Consider the following 13,479-nt stretch of genomic DNA (forward strand, 5'->3'; position numbering starts at 1 on the left):
CTTCCTTTAGTCTGACTTGTTCCGGATATTTTTCTTATTAGGTCCATCGTGATGTGTTTTTATCTCTGTCTTTGTGTATGTTTTTGTCTCCCTTTTCTTCTGTTCCTCTCTATCTGGCTTTTCTTTTTCCCCAGGAATATAATCTTAGGGTCTTAGTTGGTCTGTACCTCGTGGGTGGTTGCGTCCACCCTTCATTGCCCAGATGTCATCTGTGACCAGAGAGAGTAGCATATCACCCGGAGCCTACCTTCTCTCTCTCAATCTCTCTCGCTCGCTCTCTCTCTTTTTTTTTTTTTTAAAGATTTTATTTATTTATTTGTCAGAGAGCGTGAGATAGAGAGAGCACAAGCAGGGGGAGCGGCAGGCAGAGGGAGGAACAAACTCCCTGCTGAGCAGAGAGCCCTATGCGGGGGCTCAATCCCAGCACCCCGTGATCAAGACCTGAGCTGAAGGCAGACGCTTAACCGACCGAGCCACCCAGGCATCCCTCCTTCTCTCTCTTCTATCCTGTCTCTTCCCACCACATCCTTCCCCTGCCACCTCTGTGTGTGCCTGCACCCACACCACTCCCCTACAGGCAGAGCATGTAGGACTTAGGGCAGCACCTAGTTAGAGGGATTCTCTTAAAGCCATGTGTGCATAGCAAACACATTGTGTCCTCCTTGTTGTCTAAAGATCCCTTTGTCCACACTTTACATATGATTAGTAAGACTAAGTTTTCCACAGTAAAGAATGTTATTATTGAATATTTTAAAATTAGGGGTGGCTTCAGAAGGTGCCAGTGTGGATGATGGGGGAGCTGGCCAGGCCCCTGGGGAAGGGTACTCCCGAGCTATGTGGCTGTCCACTCCCAGAGCCAGCACTCAGACTTCAGGCCTTCGCGGGGGCCCCGATGCTGGGTGGCTGCTTCTCTGAGCAGAGTATACATGCCTCTTCTTGTTCCAGTCTTGTCACTTTATCTTCTGTTCACCCCCACCCTTGGCACATAGTCTCGAATTAAGTAATGAAAATGGATGGGAGAAACAGAGCCCAACATTAGCCTTCTCCTTGAAAGGCAGTTTTGGGGGAGTGCCTGCAGTGGATGGCATTCCCAGAATGGCTCTGTTTTGGCAACTTCGAACGCGTTTATCCTTGACCTCGCAAAGGCTGCCCAGTGTGTTTGAGTGTACGCCTAAATTCGATTGTGTGAGCTCATCTGTGCTAGGTGGTAGAATCAGTCAACTCCTTCAGGAAGTGGGGGCCCCATGATGCTTTTTGTAGAGTCTAAATAACCAAGGAAGCCCTTAACTTTCTCCATCGGGTTTTATAACAGGATGCTTTTGGCCACAAGTAAGAGGAAACCCATTTCAAAATGACTTGAAGAATAAAGGGAATGTTTACTTTCCCGAATGTCAGGAAGTTCTGAGATAGAGTGGTTCCAGGGTTGGCTAATTTAGCGGCTCGGTGACATGTGAAGACTCAGGCTCTTCGCTTTTTTCTGCTGCTCCATCCTCAGCCTGTGGATGCTGTGCGCTGCTACCCTAATGGTCCCGTGAGAGCTGATGCAGTGCTGGACAGACGGTCTCGGGCAGTGTCCAAAGGAGGAGGAGGGCACTTCTTCGATCTTTTTAAGGGTGAAGAAACCCTTGCTAGAAACCCTCCAGCACGCTTGTCCTCACTTCTCTTTGACCAGAATTGGGCCCTGTGCCTCTTCTCCATCCATACCTGAGGACAGGAATTTATAGTGCCCAAACAAGTGGGCACATGATAGATCTTCACTGACCAGAAGAATAAAAGAGAAAAAGGAGGGGCGCCTGGGTGGCTCAGTCGTTAAGCGTCTGCCTTCGGCTCAGGTCATGATCCCAGGGTCCTGGGATCGAGCCCCACATCGGGCTCCCTGCTCGGCGGGAAGCCTGCTTCTCCCTCTCCCACTCCCCCTGCTTGTGTTCCCTCTCTCGCTATCTCTCTCTTTGTCAAATAAGTAAATAAATCTTTAAAAAAAAAAGAGAGAGAGAGAAAGGATTGCTTGCATTGGCTTAGATTTTACCACTGAGTTATCTGGGAGAGCAGTGGACACCCAAACAGAATTTCATCCCCAGGGTGGGTGACTGGGGTAGGTTCTAGAATTCCTTCCTTCAGGCCTGTGAGCAGATGTGGAGGGAGAGACCCTGGGGTGAAGCCAGAGAAGCAGGACCTGATATCTACACCATGCTGCTTCTTTCCTGCCCTCTTTTCTTTTTCTACCAGTTCCCTTAAATTTTTTTTTTTTTAAAGATTTTATTTATTTGACAGGGGGAGTGGCAGGCAGAGGGAACAGGCTCCCTGCCGAGCTGGGAGCCCGACACGGGGCTCAATCCCAGGACTGTGGGATCATGACCTGAGCCGAAGGCAGATGCTTAACCTACTGAGCCACCCCAGGCGCCCCTCCCTTAAATTTTTTTTTTTAAATGCTTCCTCCATCTCATTATAGCAACTGGCACTCTAGCAGAAGTGTGATTTTAACCATACCGGTGTATCATTCAGGTGTAATTATAACTGTATCACTCCATCACTGCAGTGAAATTTAAAAACCTGTTTGGCTGTGAGATTTCTTTCAACAGGTGACCTTCAGGTGTGCTTTTCCAGCTTCTGGGGGCTTCCTTGAACCATTCCTTCCCCTTGGACCCCGCTCTCCCCAAACTGCCCAAGCCTTTTCTGTACCCCCAGTGCCTGGCCCACAGGGCCTCTCAATAAGTATTTGTGGGATCAAGTCATGAGTCTGCCCAGAAGAAGGTTCACAGAATCAGCCTTCTCTTTCCTAATCCTTGTCTGCAAGAGGAACGCCATTCAGCACTTCTTTAAGGTATTTTGAGGAGAGTGAAATACTAGTATTTCTTGATTTTCCTGAATTCATCCTTCGGTTTGTCCTTTGGCCTCATTTGACTTCTCTGAGCTAAGATAGTGTTAATCACATCTCCTTGAGGTTTGAAGGTGAGCCAGAAGATTCACTGCCCCCTAAATTTGAAACAAAATTCTTGTCCTCCTCTCATCCTGTTTCCCGCTCCACTACTTTTTCTTTAAAAAAAAAAAAATTCTTTCTTAGGTTTGAAATTTGCTTAAAGATCATTTTACTCACCTTTTCTAGGTTTTTCCTAGAGGAATTTAAAATCGCAAATAATAATAATCTTTGTCGATATACCTCATTAAAGCTGAAAAACAGTGATAATCAAGAGAAGAAGCAGACAAAGAGGGCACAGGCCCATAGCTCTTGGAGACGCAACTACTTCCCTAAGGTTCGGTCCCTTGAACTTAGTTATTCATGGGAATCCTAACAGGCTGCTGGCGAGTGGAGCTGTGATCTTATTTTCTTTTTTAATTTTTTTTTATTCTTATTTTTTGTGTGCTATCTTATGTTCTCATTTCTGAGGTAGTTTTCTTTTTTTAAGATTTTTTTTATTTATGTATTTGACAAAGAGAGAGAGAGAGACAGTGAGAGAGGGAGCACAAGTAGAGGGAGTGGGAGAGAGAGAAGCAGGCTTCCCGCTGAGCAGGGAGCCCGATGCCGGCCTCGATCCCAGGACCCTGGGACCATGACCTGAGCGGAAGGCAATTCCTTAATGACTGAGCCACCCAGGTGCCCCTCTGAGGTAGTTTTTGAAGTGCTAGCTCTTCTTATGGCAAAGCCATTTGATTTCTGTTTCCTTTGAAATCAAACTCATTCTTAATATCTGATTGAAAATTATGTGTCCTAGATGGAGGGACTGATAAAGTAAACCAAGCCACGTTTGAGCGTGGCCCCGGGAAGAAGTCACAACCCGGAACCAAACAGCACTGGTTCGTCACCTCCTGGAGAAGCCCTTCCCCATACCTCCCACGTGATCTAGAAGAGTAGCTCTTGCAGGCACGTTTTATCAAGTCAGAAATGTGGAAAGAGCCAAGATGCCCTTGAACAGATGAATGGATAAAGAAGATGTGGTCCATATATACAAGGGAATATTACTCAGCCATCAGAAGGGATGAATACCCAACTTTTACATCAACATGGATGGGACTGGAGGAGATTATGCTCAGTGAACTAAGTCAAGCAGAGAAAGCCAATTATCATATGATTTCACTCATTTGTGGAACATAAGGAATAGCATGGAGGACATTAGGAGAAGGAAGGGAAAAATGAAGGGGGGGAAATCGGAGGGAGAGATGAACCATGAGAGGCTATGGACTCTGAGAAACAAACTGAGGGTTCTAGAGGGGAGGGGGGTGGGGGGGTGGGTTAGCCTGGTGTTGGGTATTAAGGAGGGCACGTACTGCATGGAGCACTGGGTGTTATACGCAAACAGTGAAGCGTGGATCACTACATCAAAAACTAATGATGCATTGTATGTGACTAACATAACATAATAAAATAGAATTAAATTAAAAAGGAAAAGAAATAAAGCCTAGAGAAGACGCAGACCCTGAGATGGAGTGCCCCCTACCTTCCAGACCATAACACGGGGCAGAGGAGGAAGAAGGTGCCCTGCCCAGACTTGCCCACTGACGAAGTAGTCTGCTGACAAGTGGGATCTGTGGGGAAAGCATGGAGATAGCGTGAATGTTCGGGGAAGACTGTGGGCAGCGCTAACATGCCCGGGCAGAGGAGAGCTGCGGGAAGCACGGCCCCAAAGCTGACCTGACTGGAGCAGGCAAGGGTGGGTGATGTTGTGAGCATCAGTGTCAGGGTTCGTAATAAGAGAAAAACACACCAGCCTCATCCTCCATGTTTTTTTAAAACGCAAAATAATACAAATAGTATTTTCAGCAGTATTCCCGGCTTTGATGGTAAGGTAGGTAATCTTAGTGAGTAATGCTGCTAGAGTGTACTCCTTGAAATACCGCACCAAAACATTTAGAGTGCCTTTTCAGAAAGGAGTGGGCAGATGTGATGACTGAAATAAAGCCTGGAATGGGTTTTGCAAGTCGCTGCTGAAAGTCTCACCTTACATTCCAGGGCCTTATCTACACCTGTTGTAGCAAAAGACACCAACGCTTCCCACCTACGTGGTTCAGGGTAGAGCAGCTTGTTCTCTGAAACTCACCACACCAGATTTCTTAAGCCTTTCTCGGATCCATCCAGTACATTTCGATTTGCAAAGCTAAAGGACATTTTAATTTTTTTTTTAATTTCATTTATTTGAGAGGGGGAGAGAGTACAAGCAGGGGGAGGGACTGAGGGAGAGGGAGAAGCAGGCTCCCCGCTGAGCAGGGAGACTGATGGGGGACTCGATCCCAGGCCCCTGAGATCATGACCTGAGCTGAAGGCAGATGCTTAACAACTGAGCCCCCCAGGCGCCCCTAAAGGACATTTTTTTTTTTTTAATATTTTATTTATTTATTTGACAGTGAGAGAAATACCGAGAGCAGGAACACAAGCAGGGGGAGTGGGAGAGGGACAAGCAGGCTTCCCGCCGAGCAGGGAGCCCGATGTGGGACTCGATCCCAGGACCCTGGGATCATGACCTGAGCCGAAGGCAGACGCTTAATGACTGAGCCACCCAGGCGCCCCCTAAAGGACATTTTAAAAAACTGTATTTGTGGGGCGCCTGGGTGGCTCAGTTGGTTAAGCGACTGCCTTCGGCTCAGGTCATGATCCTGGAGTCCCAGGATCGAGTCCCGCATCAGGCTACCTGCTCAGCAGGGAGTCTGCTTCTCCCTCTCCCGCTCCCCCCTCTCTCTCTCTCTCACTCTCTCTCTCAAATAAATAAATAAAATCTTTAAAAAAAAAAAACTGTTGAACACTACATCAAAAACTAATGATGTACTATATGCAGGCTAACTGAACATAATAAAAAAAATGTATTTTTTCAGAAACGTGGTGCGATATTATGAAGTGGAAGTGCGAAATGTGGAGAAAAGAGGAAAAGATTCAATAGGGAGAAGTCAAGACAAGACTTAGAACAAACAGCAAACTGCACTGTAGTAAGAGGAAAATTCTCATCCAGAGTCTGGAACAACATGTGCCTGTTGCAGGCATCACAGACCGATGGAGAGAAATACCCCGAGGCTGAAGCAGCTCCGTGTCAGGTTAAGGAAGAGCCGCAAGGCCCCGTCAACCCCAAACTCCTCGACCGCCCTATCCTCTTATTTATGCTGGACACGCTCACAGGATGAGAAGAGAGAGCTGAGTTCTGTTTTCAGAAGGCTGCTCTTCAAGTCATCGTACGCTGAAGATGACTTTGGGGGCCCTTCTATTAGTTGATAGGAGGGACCTTCATCAGTTCCCCATCCTGCCCCTTGTCCTTCCTGACCTTGCTTACCTGTTCCACATGGCAGCATCTGTAAACACCACTCATTAGCTTACTTCTCTCCCCTCACTTCTCTCCCCTCGTTCTCCTGGCCCTGAGACAGCCCTGGTTGAAACCCTCAACGTCTCCCCACCCACCGCCCCTGCTTTGTCCTCCTGAGCCAGCCCAGGCCTGACCGAGGGGATCAGAAAGCACAAAGTGCTCTCAGACCAGAGTTGGGGTCCTGTGGGCTGTGTGACCCTGGGCAAGTACCTGTGCCTCCGTGTCCTGAGCTGTAAAGTGGGAGTGATGATACCCTCGCACCACCCAGCTGTCACGACAATTAGGAGACAACGGGGGTGTCTCCCCCCATCTGTTACGCACTAAGTGCCCAGCAAAGTACTATTATAATTGTGATTGCTCTTGAGAATAACCCAACTTATGTGATTGGGCATGGAATTGTGTTGCAAGCCAAATAATCATACCGTTTTAGAGCTTCACCTCGTGAGAGGAAGCCTAGAGAAAGCCGGGGTCCTGTGTTCTGTCTAAAAGGTGAATGTGGTGATTTGGATGAAGTGATAACTTGCACGCCAGGCAGCCGCAGTAACCAGAAGCCACTCGTGGTGACCAGCAGCAGTGGAGAGGGCGTTGGGAAGAGGAAATTAGAAGATGACCATTTTAGCCGTCCGCTTTCCAGGGACTTGAAAAAAGTTAGCCGTGTTGTTAGCTGGAAGGGGACCCTGGTTTCTATGCTTCACTGTGCCTTTCTGAGAAAAAAGCGGCCAGTTAGGAAGAATACAGTTATTCCTTGCTGTCTTGAGCCTTTGCTACCAGAACTCAGAAATTGAACGGATTTGGAGACGCTTTATTTAAATCCCTCAATCTGAGCTCTCACTCCTTGCCATTCCAAAACTCAGACACCATATTAATTTGGATAGAGCGGAGGCCCTCACGAACCTCACTCACCTTCTGAGCTGCCTCTGTCTAAGCTCAGGAACCGACTAGATTTGGATGGCAGGGGATACTTGTAACTGATTTTCCTAATAAGAACCTGATCCATCAAAAGAAAGCCGTTAAAATATGTTTCAAAGTTGTCTTTTTAAGATGAGTTGGGTGATTGAGGATGAGTTCCAGAATAAAAATTACAACGTAATGTTTCCTCCAGACAGGATTCCAGGTTGCCAGCAACAGAAGCTGATTACTGATTGAAAAAACTTATAGGATGTCGGCTGGAGGACTCCTGGGGGACTAGGAGGCTGGGTCCCAGGCTAAGCTTCTAGGAACTGGCAGGTCACCCAGAACTGGTCTAATGAGGAAACTCCAGTGAGCACTGGCTATAGTCTGTCCCACTGTCACCTCTGCAGGGAACTGCCCCCATCACCAGTGCCATCTCCCCCCTACTGTCCATGCTGGTCCAGGCAGAGGGAGAGGGAGAGGTGGAGGAGAGCTCGTCACCCTTAGGTCTGTATCGCCGGCTCCTGAGATCAAGTCTGGCACAGGTGCCACTAAAGAACTAAGCCCCATTTAGGAAGGGAGCTGGGCAGCCAGCTCCCACATCTCCCTGGGAGATGTGGGATTCTGATGTTGGAAATCCTCCAGGAGTATGTAGGTAGGCTGTTCCACAGGGTCGGGCAGCCCCGAATAGGTCCAGTGCCCACGAGAGCACTGTTCAGTATTCGTGAACTGTAACCCTTCCGTTGATGGTGAGTCGGTTTAGTAGATCAAGGCCTGGCTGGCTTGCTTGCTTGCTTCTACTTTTTTTTTTTTTTTTTTAAAGAGATAAACAAGAAGAGAAAGTGTTGGTGGGTCACTTGTAGTCAGAGTAAGTTTCGTCCTGTGAAGCCTGTTTTCATGGTGCAGAAGCTGCGTCTGTGTGTCTGGTCAGGGTTGCCATGTCAGAGGTGTTTTGTTACCACAGTTCATGATCAAAAGCTACTGCACTAGCACATTCCAGTGCTCAAAGGATTTATTTTCAGTTTCATACCCCACTTCACGTGTTCTCAAAGCAGTGTTTCTCCTGTTTAATTCCCAGAGCGCTCGTGTTCTCTCTCTCTCTCTCTCTGAGTCTCTAACTCGCGCACCCCCCCCCCCCCACTCTGTCGCTGGGCTGGGAGATTTCCCTTGTTAAACTTCAGTATGTTTGAAGAACTCTTCTCGCGCGCTCTCTCTCTCTCTCTCTCTCTCTCACTCGCACGCACACACACACACACACACTCACACTCTCTGTAGCTGGGCTGGGAGATTTCACTTGTTAAACCTCAGTATGTTTGAAGAACTCTTTCAGGCTGGCTGGACTGGTAACCGCTCACTGTTGTAACATTGTTTCCCTGGGAAATTACGGTCTGAGTTCTAAAGACAAAGCTTTGAAAACAAACGTCTGTTGTAGAAACTGGTACCTGTTACGGTTGTGGTGACAGTTGCTACAATGGGAATAAAATATTTTAACCTAGACTTGACCTCAAAATATTTATGTAGAAAAAAATTTTGACAGTAGAGAGCTTTTTTTTAAAATCGCTATAGCAGTCAGCACTTTGCTTTTAGTTTTTGTTTGAAACCCGTTTGTTCTAACCTTACATTTTCCCTCCGCAGGCCCATTTACTCGACCTCATCCAGCCTTATGGAGAATGGTTTTTGGTGAGTTACCCATTAGTAGATTTAGAAATATATTTTACTTAAAATCCATTTTCTGTATATCAGTAGAGCAGTTTTACAGTAAAACTTAATAGCCTTTTACTTTTTGGAATTGGCTACAATTCCATGCCCAATTCCATACTTCACTTCCGTGAAAGAATGCTTCACGGAAACGTGCTTGTGCAAAGTAGGATCTGGCAAGGATTGGGGTCACTGGAAGCCAGGCAAAGGGAAAGTCTACTAAAATGGTCTCCAGCCAGAAGGAGCACGGTGTGTTGCAGGTCAGTGTGGCATAAAATGTAATGTTATGAAAAGGACCCTAAAAATGGATATTTTGTGCAAGGTCGCCTGTTTTTCTTTCAACCTTTAGAGATCACAGGTGAATCCCTTTGAATGGAGTGACATCCTTCCTTCAGCAATAAACATAGTAATAAAATAATTTATAATAAAAATTAATAAAATAAATAATAAATAAAAGTAAATAATAATTTAAAATAAAATATGATAAGATAAATAATTATGTTATTCCTAATATAAATTTTTATGAAAATTCTTTGACACAAAACAAACATATTGGTGATAACTTCAGATTCTCATACAGGTGAACTGTTCCAACTCCACTCACCCCCTGCTGTTGTCTCTTAATGTACATGGGGTCTGACATAAGGGGATGTGCTTGTTTTTCTTGATGCATCTTGATGTTGCCCTTCACGGGTGCTGTGGGCACTGTCTTGTCAGCGTCCAGAAGGGCCCGAAAACCTGGCAGTCTCCTGAGTGTTGTGAATGGGAAAGATCCTGGAAAGGGCGAAGTCTTTAGACAGAGAGCCCTGATTTGAAATAAGGGTCAGTGATAAGCATCTCTATAAATATTGGATGTCTTGTTATTACTTGATTTCGAGTCCACAAATACTCAAATCCCCTGAATGGACTCAAAACACATCTTTCAAATGTCGGCTCTTGGCTTTGTCCTGCCTAAAAAAGACATCAAGTAAGTTATTTTAGGTTCAGAAAATGTAATGTTATGAAAAGAACCCTAAAAATGGATATTTTGCTTAAGGTTGCCTGTTTTTCTTTCAACCTTCAGAGATCACAGGTGAATCCCTTTGAATGGAGTGATGTCCTTCCTTTAGCAGGTGTTCACTGAGCGCCCCTGTGTGGAGGTCTGTGCCCTGAAGCTGCAGGGGAGGGCCAGACAGACAGGAGGCTCCCCCCCCGGGAGGGAGGACAGCTATCGCAAACAAACTACTAAACAAATCAATAATCAAAAAGTATCCCATGCCGCCAAGTGTTCAGAAATTAATTAAAACCATGCGGCCTGATGGTGACCGAGTGACTGCTTTCACATGCATGCGCAAGGAAGAATGCTTCACGGAAATGTGCTTGTGCAAAGTAGGATCTGGCAAGGATTGGGGTCACTGGAAGCCAAGCAAAGGGAAAGGCTACTAAAATGGTCTCCAGCCAGAAAGAGCGTGGTGTGTTACAGGCCATTGTGGTGGAGCAGAGCAGGCCCTAGGGGAGTAGTAAGAGAGAGGCCAGAGTCGGGCAGGGACAGAGCCCCACTGGGCGTGTGGGCCAGTAAGGAGGGCAGACAGGAAGGACAGTGGGAAGTCCCGGGAGGATTTTTCGCAGAAGTGACGTGATTCATTTCCATTTTTAAGTAGATTGTCCTGGTTGCATCATACTTATATCTCGTGGACTTAATGTTGCTGCTTGAAATTATGATTTATTTTCAGCTGGTTGGCTACATTTGAGTTTTTCCTATTTCAAATGATCCATTATAGGTAATGATAATTATAATCTTACCTGAGCTCTTTTTGGGATCATGGAGCCCTTTGATAATCTGATGAGAACTAATCCTTTCTCAGTGTGCACGCATGCGCACACACACACACATTTGTGCATTTTACATCTGGGGCTTCATGGACTTTGAAGCTCAACCATGAATTCCAGTTTAAGAAGCCCTGATCCACACAGATGGTTTCTTTCTGTCTTAAAATAATTATTTTGAAAAGATTATAATAAAAAAAGTGTAGTGTGGGGCATTTGAGATGAAAATTTATAAAAGCGGCTGGTAATAAACGTGCGGAGGTCCTTATACTAACGTGTGTGCCCTTGGGGCCCTGGGGTGCACAACCAGGTCAGCCTGCTGTGCTCAGGTCCCCTGAGCTCCCTGAGGACAGGGAGAGGCGTTTTGGAAGGCTTGGAGCTGTAGGTGTTCAGGGGATTTCAGTCCAGCCATGGACGCTGTCTCCTCTGGAGCAGCTCGTGGGAGATTAGCACAGAGCCAAGTTCACACGGAGTGCTGTGATCCAAGGTCATTTGTATGACAGTGTCTAAGTGTCCTACACAGATGTTTTAATTCTAGCAGGTCCGAGAGAAAGAGAAGTGATAGAGCCGCTGGTGGCTGGTTTCCAAATCTTTCCAAAAGGCTTTTGCTGTTTTAAAAGCAGACAATTAACTTTATTTTTAAACGACATGGGGTGATTATTAGGATACTGATTCTGCTATGATGTGACAGGAACGTAATGCCCACAAGGGCTGACAAGGTGTGGCTGTGTAGCCCTGGGCCACCTCTCGGCCCTTCACACCTGTCTCTGCTGATGTTGCCCCCTGACTGGGCTGTCCCTACCCGGCTTGCCCACCTCCCTCCACTCTCCACACAGCAGCCGGAGCCCACTTTGTAAAGCATTACCCAGATCATCTTATTTCCCCACTTAAAGCCTGTCACGTGCTCCTTGTTTGACTTATGGTAAAATCTGAGATCTTTGCCGTGGCCCCCAAGCCCTTTCACCTCAGGGCTACCGTGCTCCCTTCCTCTTTCTGCTTCTGATGTCACGGGCTTACCTGGATGCCTTTTCTCTACCTGAATGTTGGCCGGTCCTTCAAGACTCAACTCGAGCATCATTTTCTCAGAGAGTATTACCAACCCTCTCAGTGTGAATTGGGACAGTGTATCAGACTCACTCATCAAAGGAAATGCCAGACTGTAACGGGGATCTCGACACACTACACTGCAATATCCATGTCTGACTTGAGTCTCACGTGTGTTGTGTGTCTGACCCCCGGATCTCTCCTAAACGTGGGGATGTTTTGTTTCCCTCAGGACTCAGTGTGCTCTACTTCCTTTTCCTGGTATTCCTCCTCTTCCTGAACTTTGATCAGGTTAAATCGCTGATGTACTGGCTGGACCCAAATCTTCGATACGCCACAAGGGAAGCAGACATCATGGTATGTACTTGTCCGTGGTCTCGCAGAGAAATCGGTAGATTCTTGGGTATAAGAGATAGTCGGCTTCACTAAAGTGAAGTTCTTTTTTTTTTTTTTAAAGATTTTATTTATTTATTTGATGAGAGAGAGAGAGCACAAGCAGGGGGAGTGGCAGGCAGAGGCAGAGAGAGAAGCAGGCTTCCCACCGAGCAGGGAGCCCGATGCGGGGCTCAATCCCAGGACCCTGGGATCATGACCTGAGCCGAAGGCAGTCGCCTAACCAACTGAGCCACTCAGGCGCCCTAAAGTGAAGTTCTAAATTGTTACTTCTGCATATTTCCCGTGTAGATAATGTAAAAGCCGGGTCTCTGGGAAGGTGAGGTGTGTGGTTTCCCTGAGTGATAGGGTCCAGGGAAATGATATCCCCTCTTGGAGCAAAGGGGGATGGTGGGAAGAGGGTGACTGTTATTGTCAGACAGCCTTAGGTGTGAATTCTGCCTCTGTCACTTGTTAGCTGTAAGACCTTGGGCAATGTACTTGTTGGCTAGCCTCTTCCTTTCTTTGTAAAGCGAAATCATAGTACTTATTTGGGGAGTTTTATTGTGAACTAAACAAAGTAACCTTATCTCCAAGGCCTAGCCTGGCACCTTGCACACGGCAGGTCCTCAGTGATGGCGGTGGCTGCTGCTCTAGCAGTGTGGCCCTCAACACTCTGCTCCCCACTCTGGCCCCAAAGCCATGACCCTTCGCCATGAAGGGGCCGATGTGAATGATCCAGGCCATTTTGTTCATTATTTTTCTTAACCCACAAAAATAATTTTATTCTTGGGTAAAGTTTCTCTGAACTTTGTTTTTAGGGAAGAGACTATTTTATACTCTAATGCTGTTTCTTTCCTTTTTAATTTTGTTTTTTTTTTTTTTTAATACCTAACATTTGGTACAGACTGAAGGAAAAACCTAGTAATGCTGAGAAAAGGAGAACAGGCATCTGGGCCATTGGCAGGGCCTTGTTTAAGAAACAATACAAAGGGGCACCTGGGTGGCTCAGTCGGTTGAGCGTCTGCCTTCAGCTCAGGTCATGATCCCAGGGTCCTGGGATCAAGCCGGGCATTGGGTTCCTTGCTTGGTGGGAAGTCTTCTCTCTCTCTCTCTCTCTCTCTCTGACCCTCCCCCTGCTCATGTTCTCTCTCTCTCTGTCTCTCTCTCAAAATAAATAAATCTTAAAAAAAAAAAAAAAAGAAATAATATAAAGGGACTTAATGAAAGGTCCAAGAAGTGATCGTTCTGCTAGAGTTGAGATTGGTCAGACCCTTCTTGAATGGTGTTTCAACATTTTATCTTTAACTTTATAAAGGACATGCTAAAGGCAGAAATAAGAGTGCCAAAAATTATTTAAAAGTCTCAGGAAGAAAAGTCTGTCCAG

General features: G+C 46.4%; 1 protein-coding gene across 1 annotated transcript in view; it reads left to right on the top strand.

The window, feature by feature from the left end:
* Positions 1-13,479, top strand: part of PTDSS1 (phosphatidylserine synthase 1) — a 62,602-nt gene that overhangs the window by 14,386 nt on the left and 34,737 nt on the right. Inside the window, exons 3-4 of the mRNA XM_021688255.1 lie at positions 8,808-8,852; positions 11,953-12,077. Of these exons, the coding sequence (XP_021543930.1) occupies positions 8,808-8,852; positions 11,953-12,077 (170 nt within the window). The remainder of the gene's footprint in view (positions 1-8,807; positions 8,853-11,952; positions 12,078-13,479) is intronic.

Source organism: Neomonachus schauinslandi, chromosome 4, assembly GCF_002201575.2.
Source record: "Neomonachus schauinslandi chromosome 4, ASM220157v2, whole genome shotgun sequence".
Lineage (NCBI taxonomy): Eukaryota > Metazoa > Chordata > Mammalia > Carnivora > Phocidae > Neomonachus > Neomonachus schauinslandi.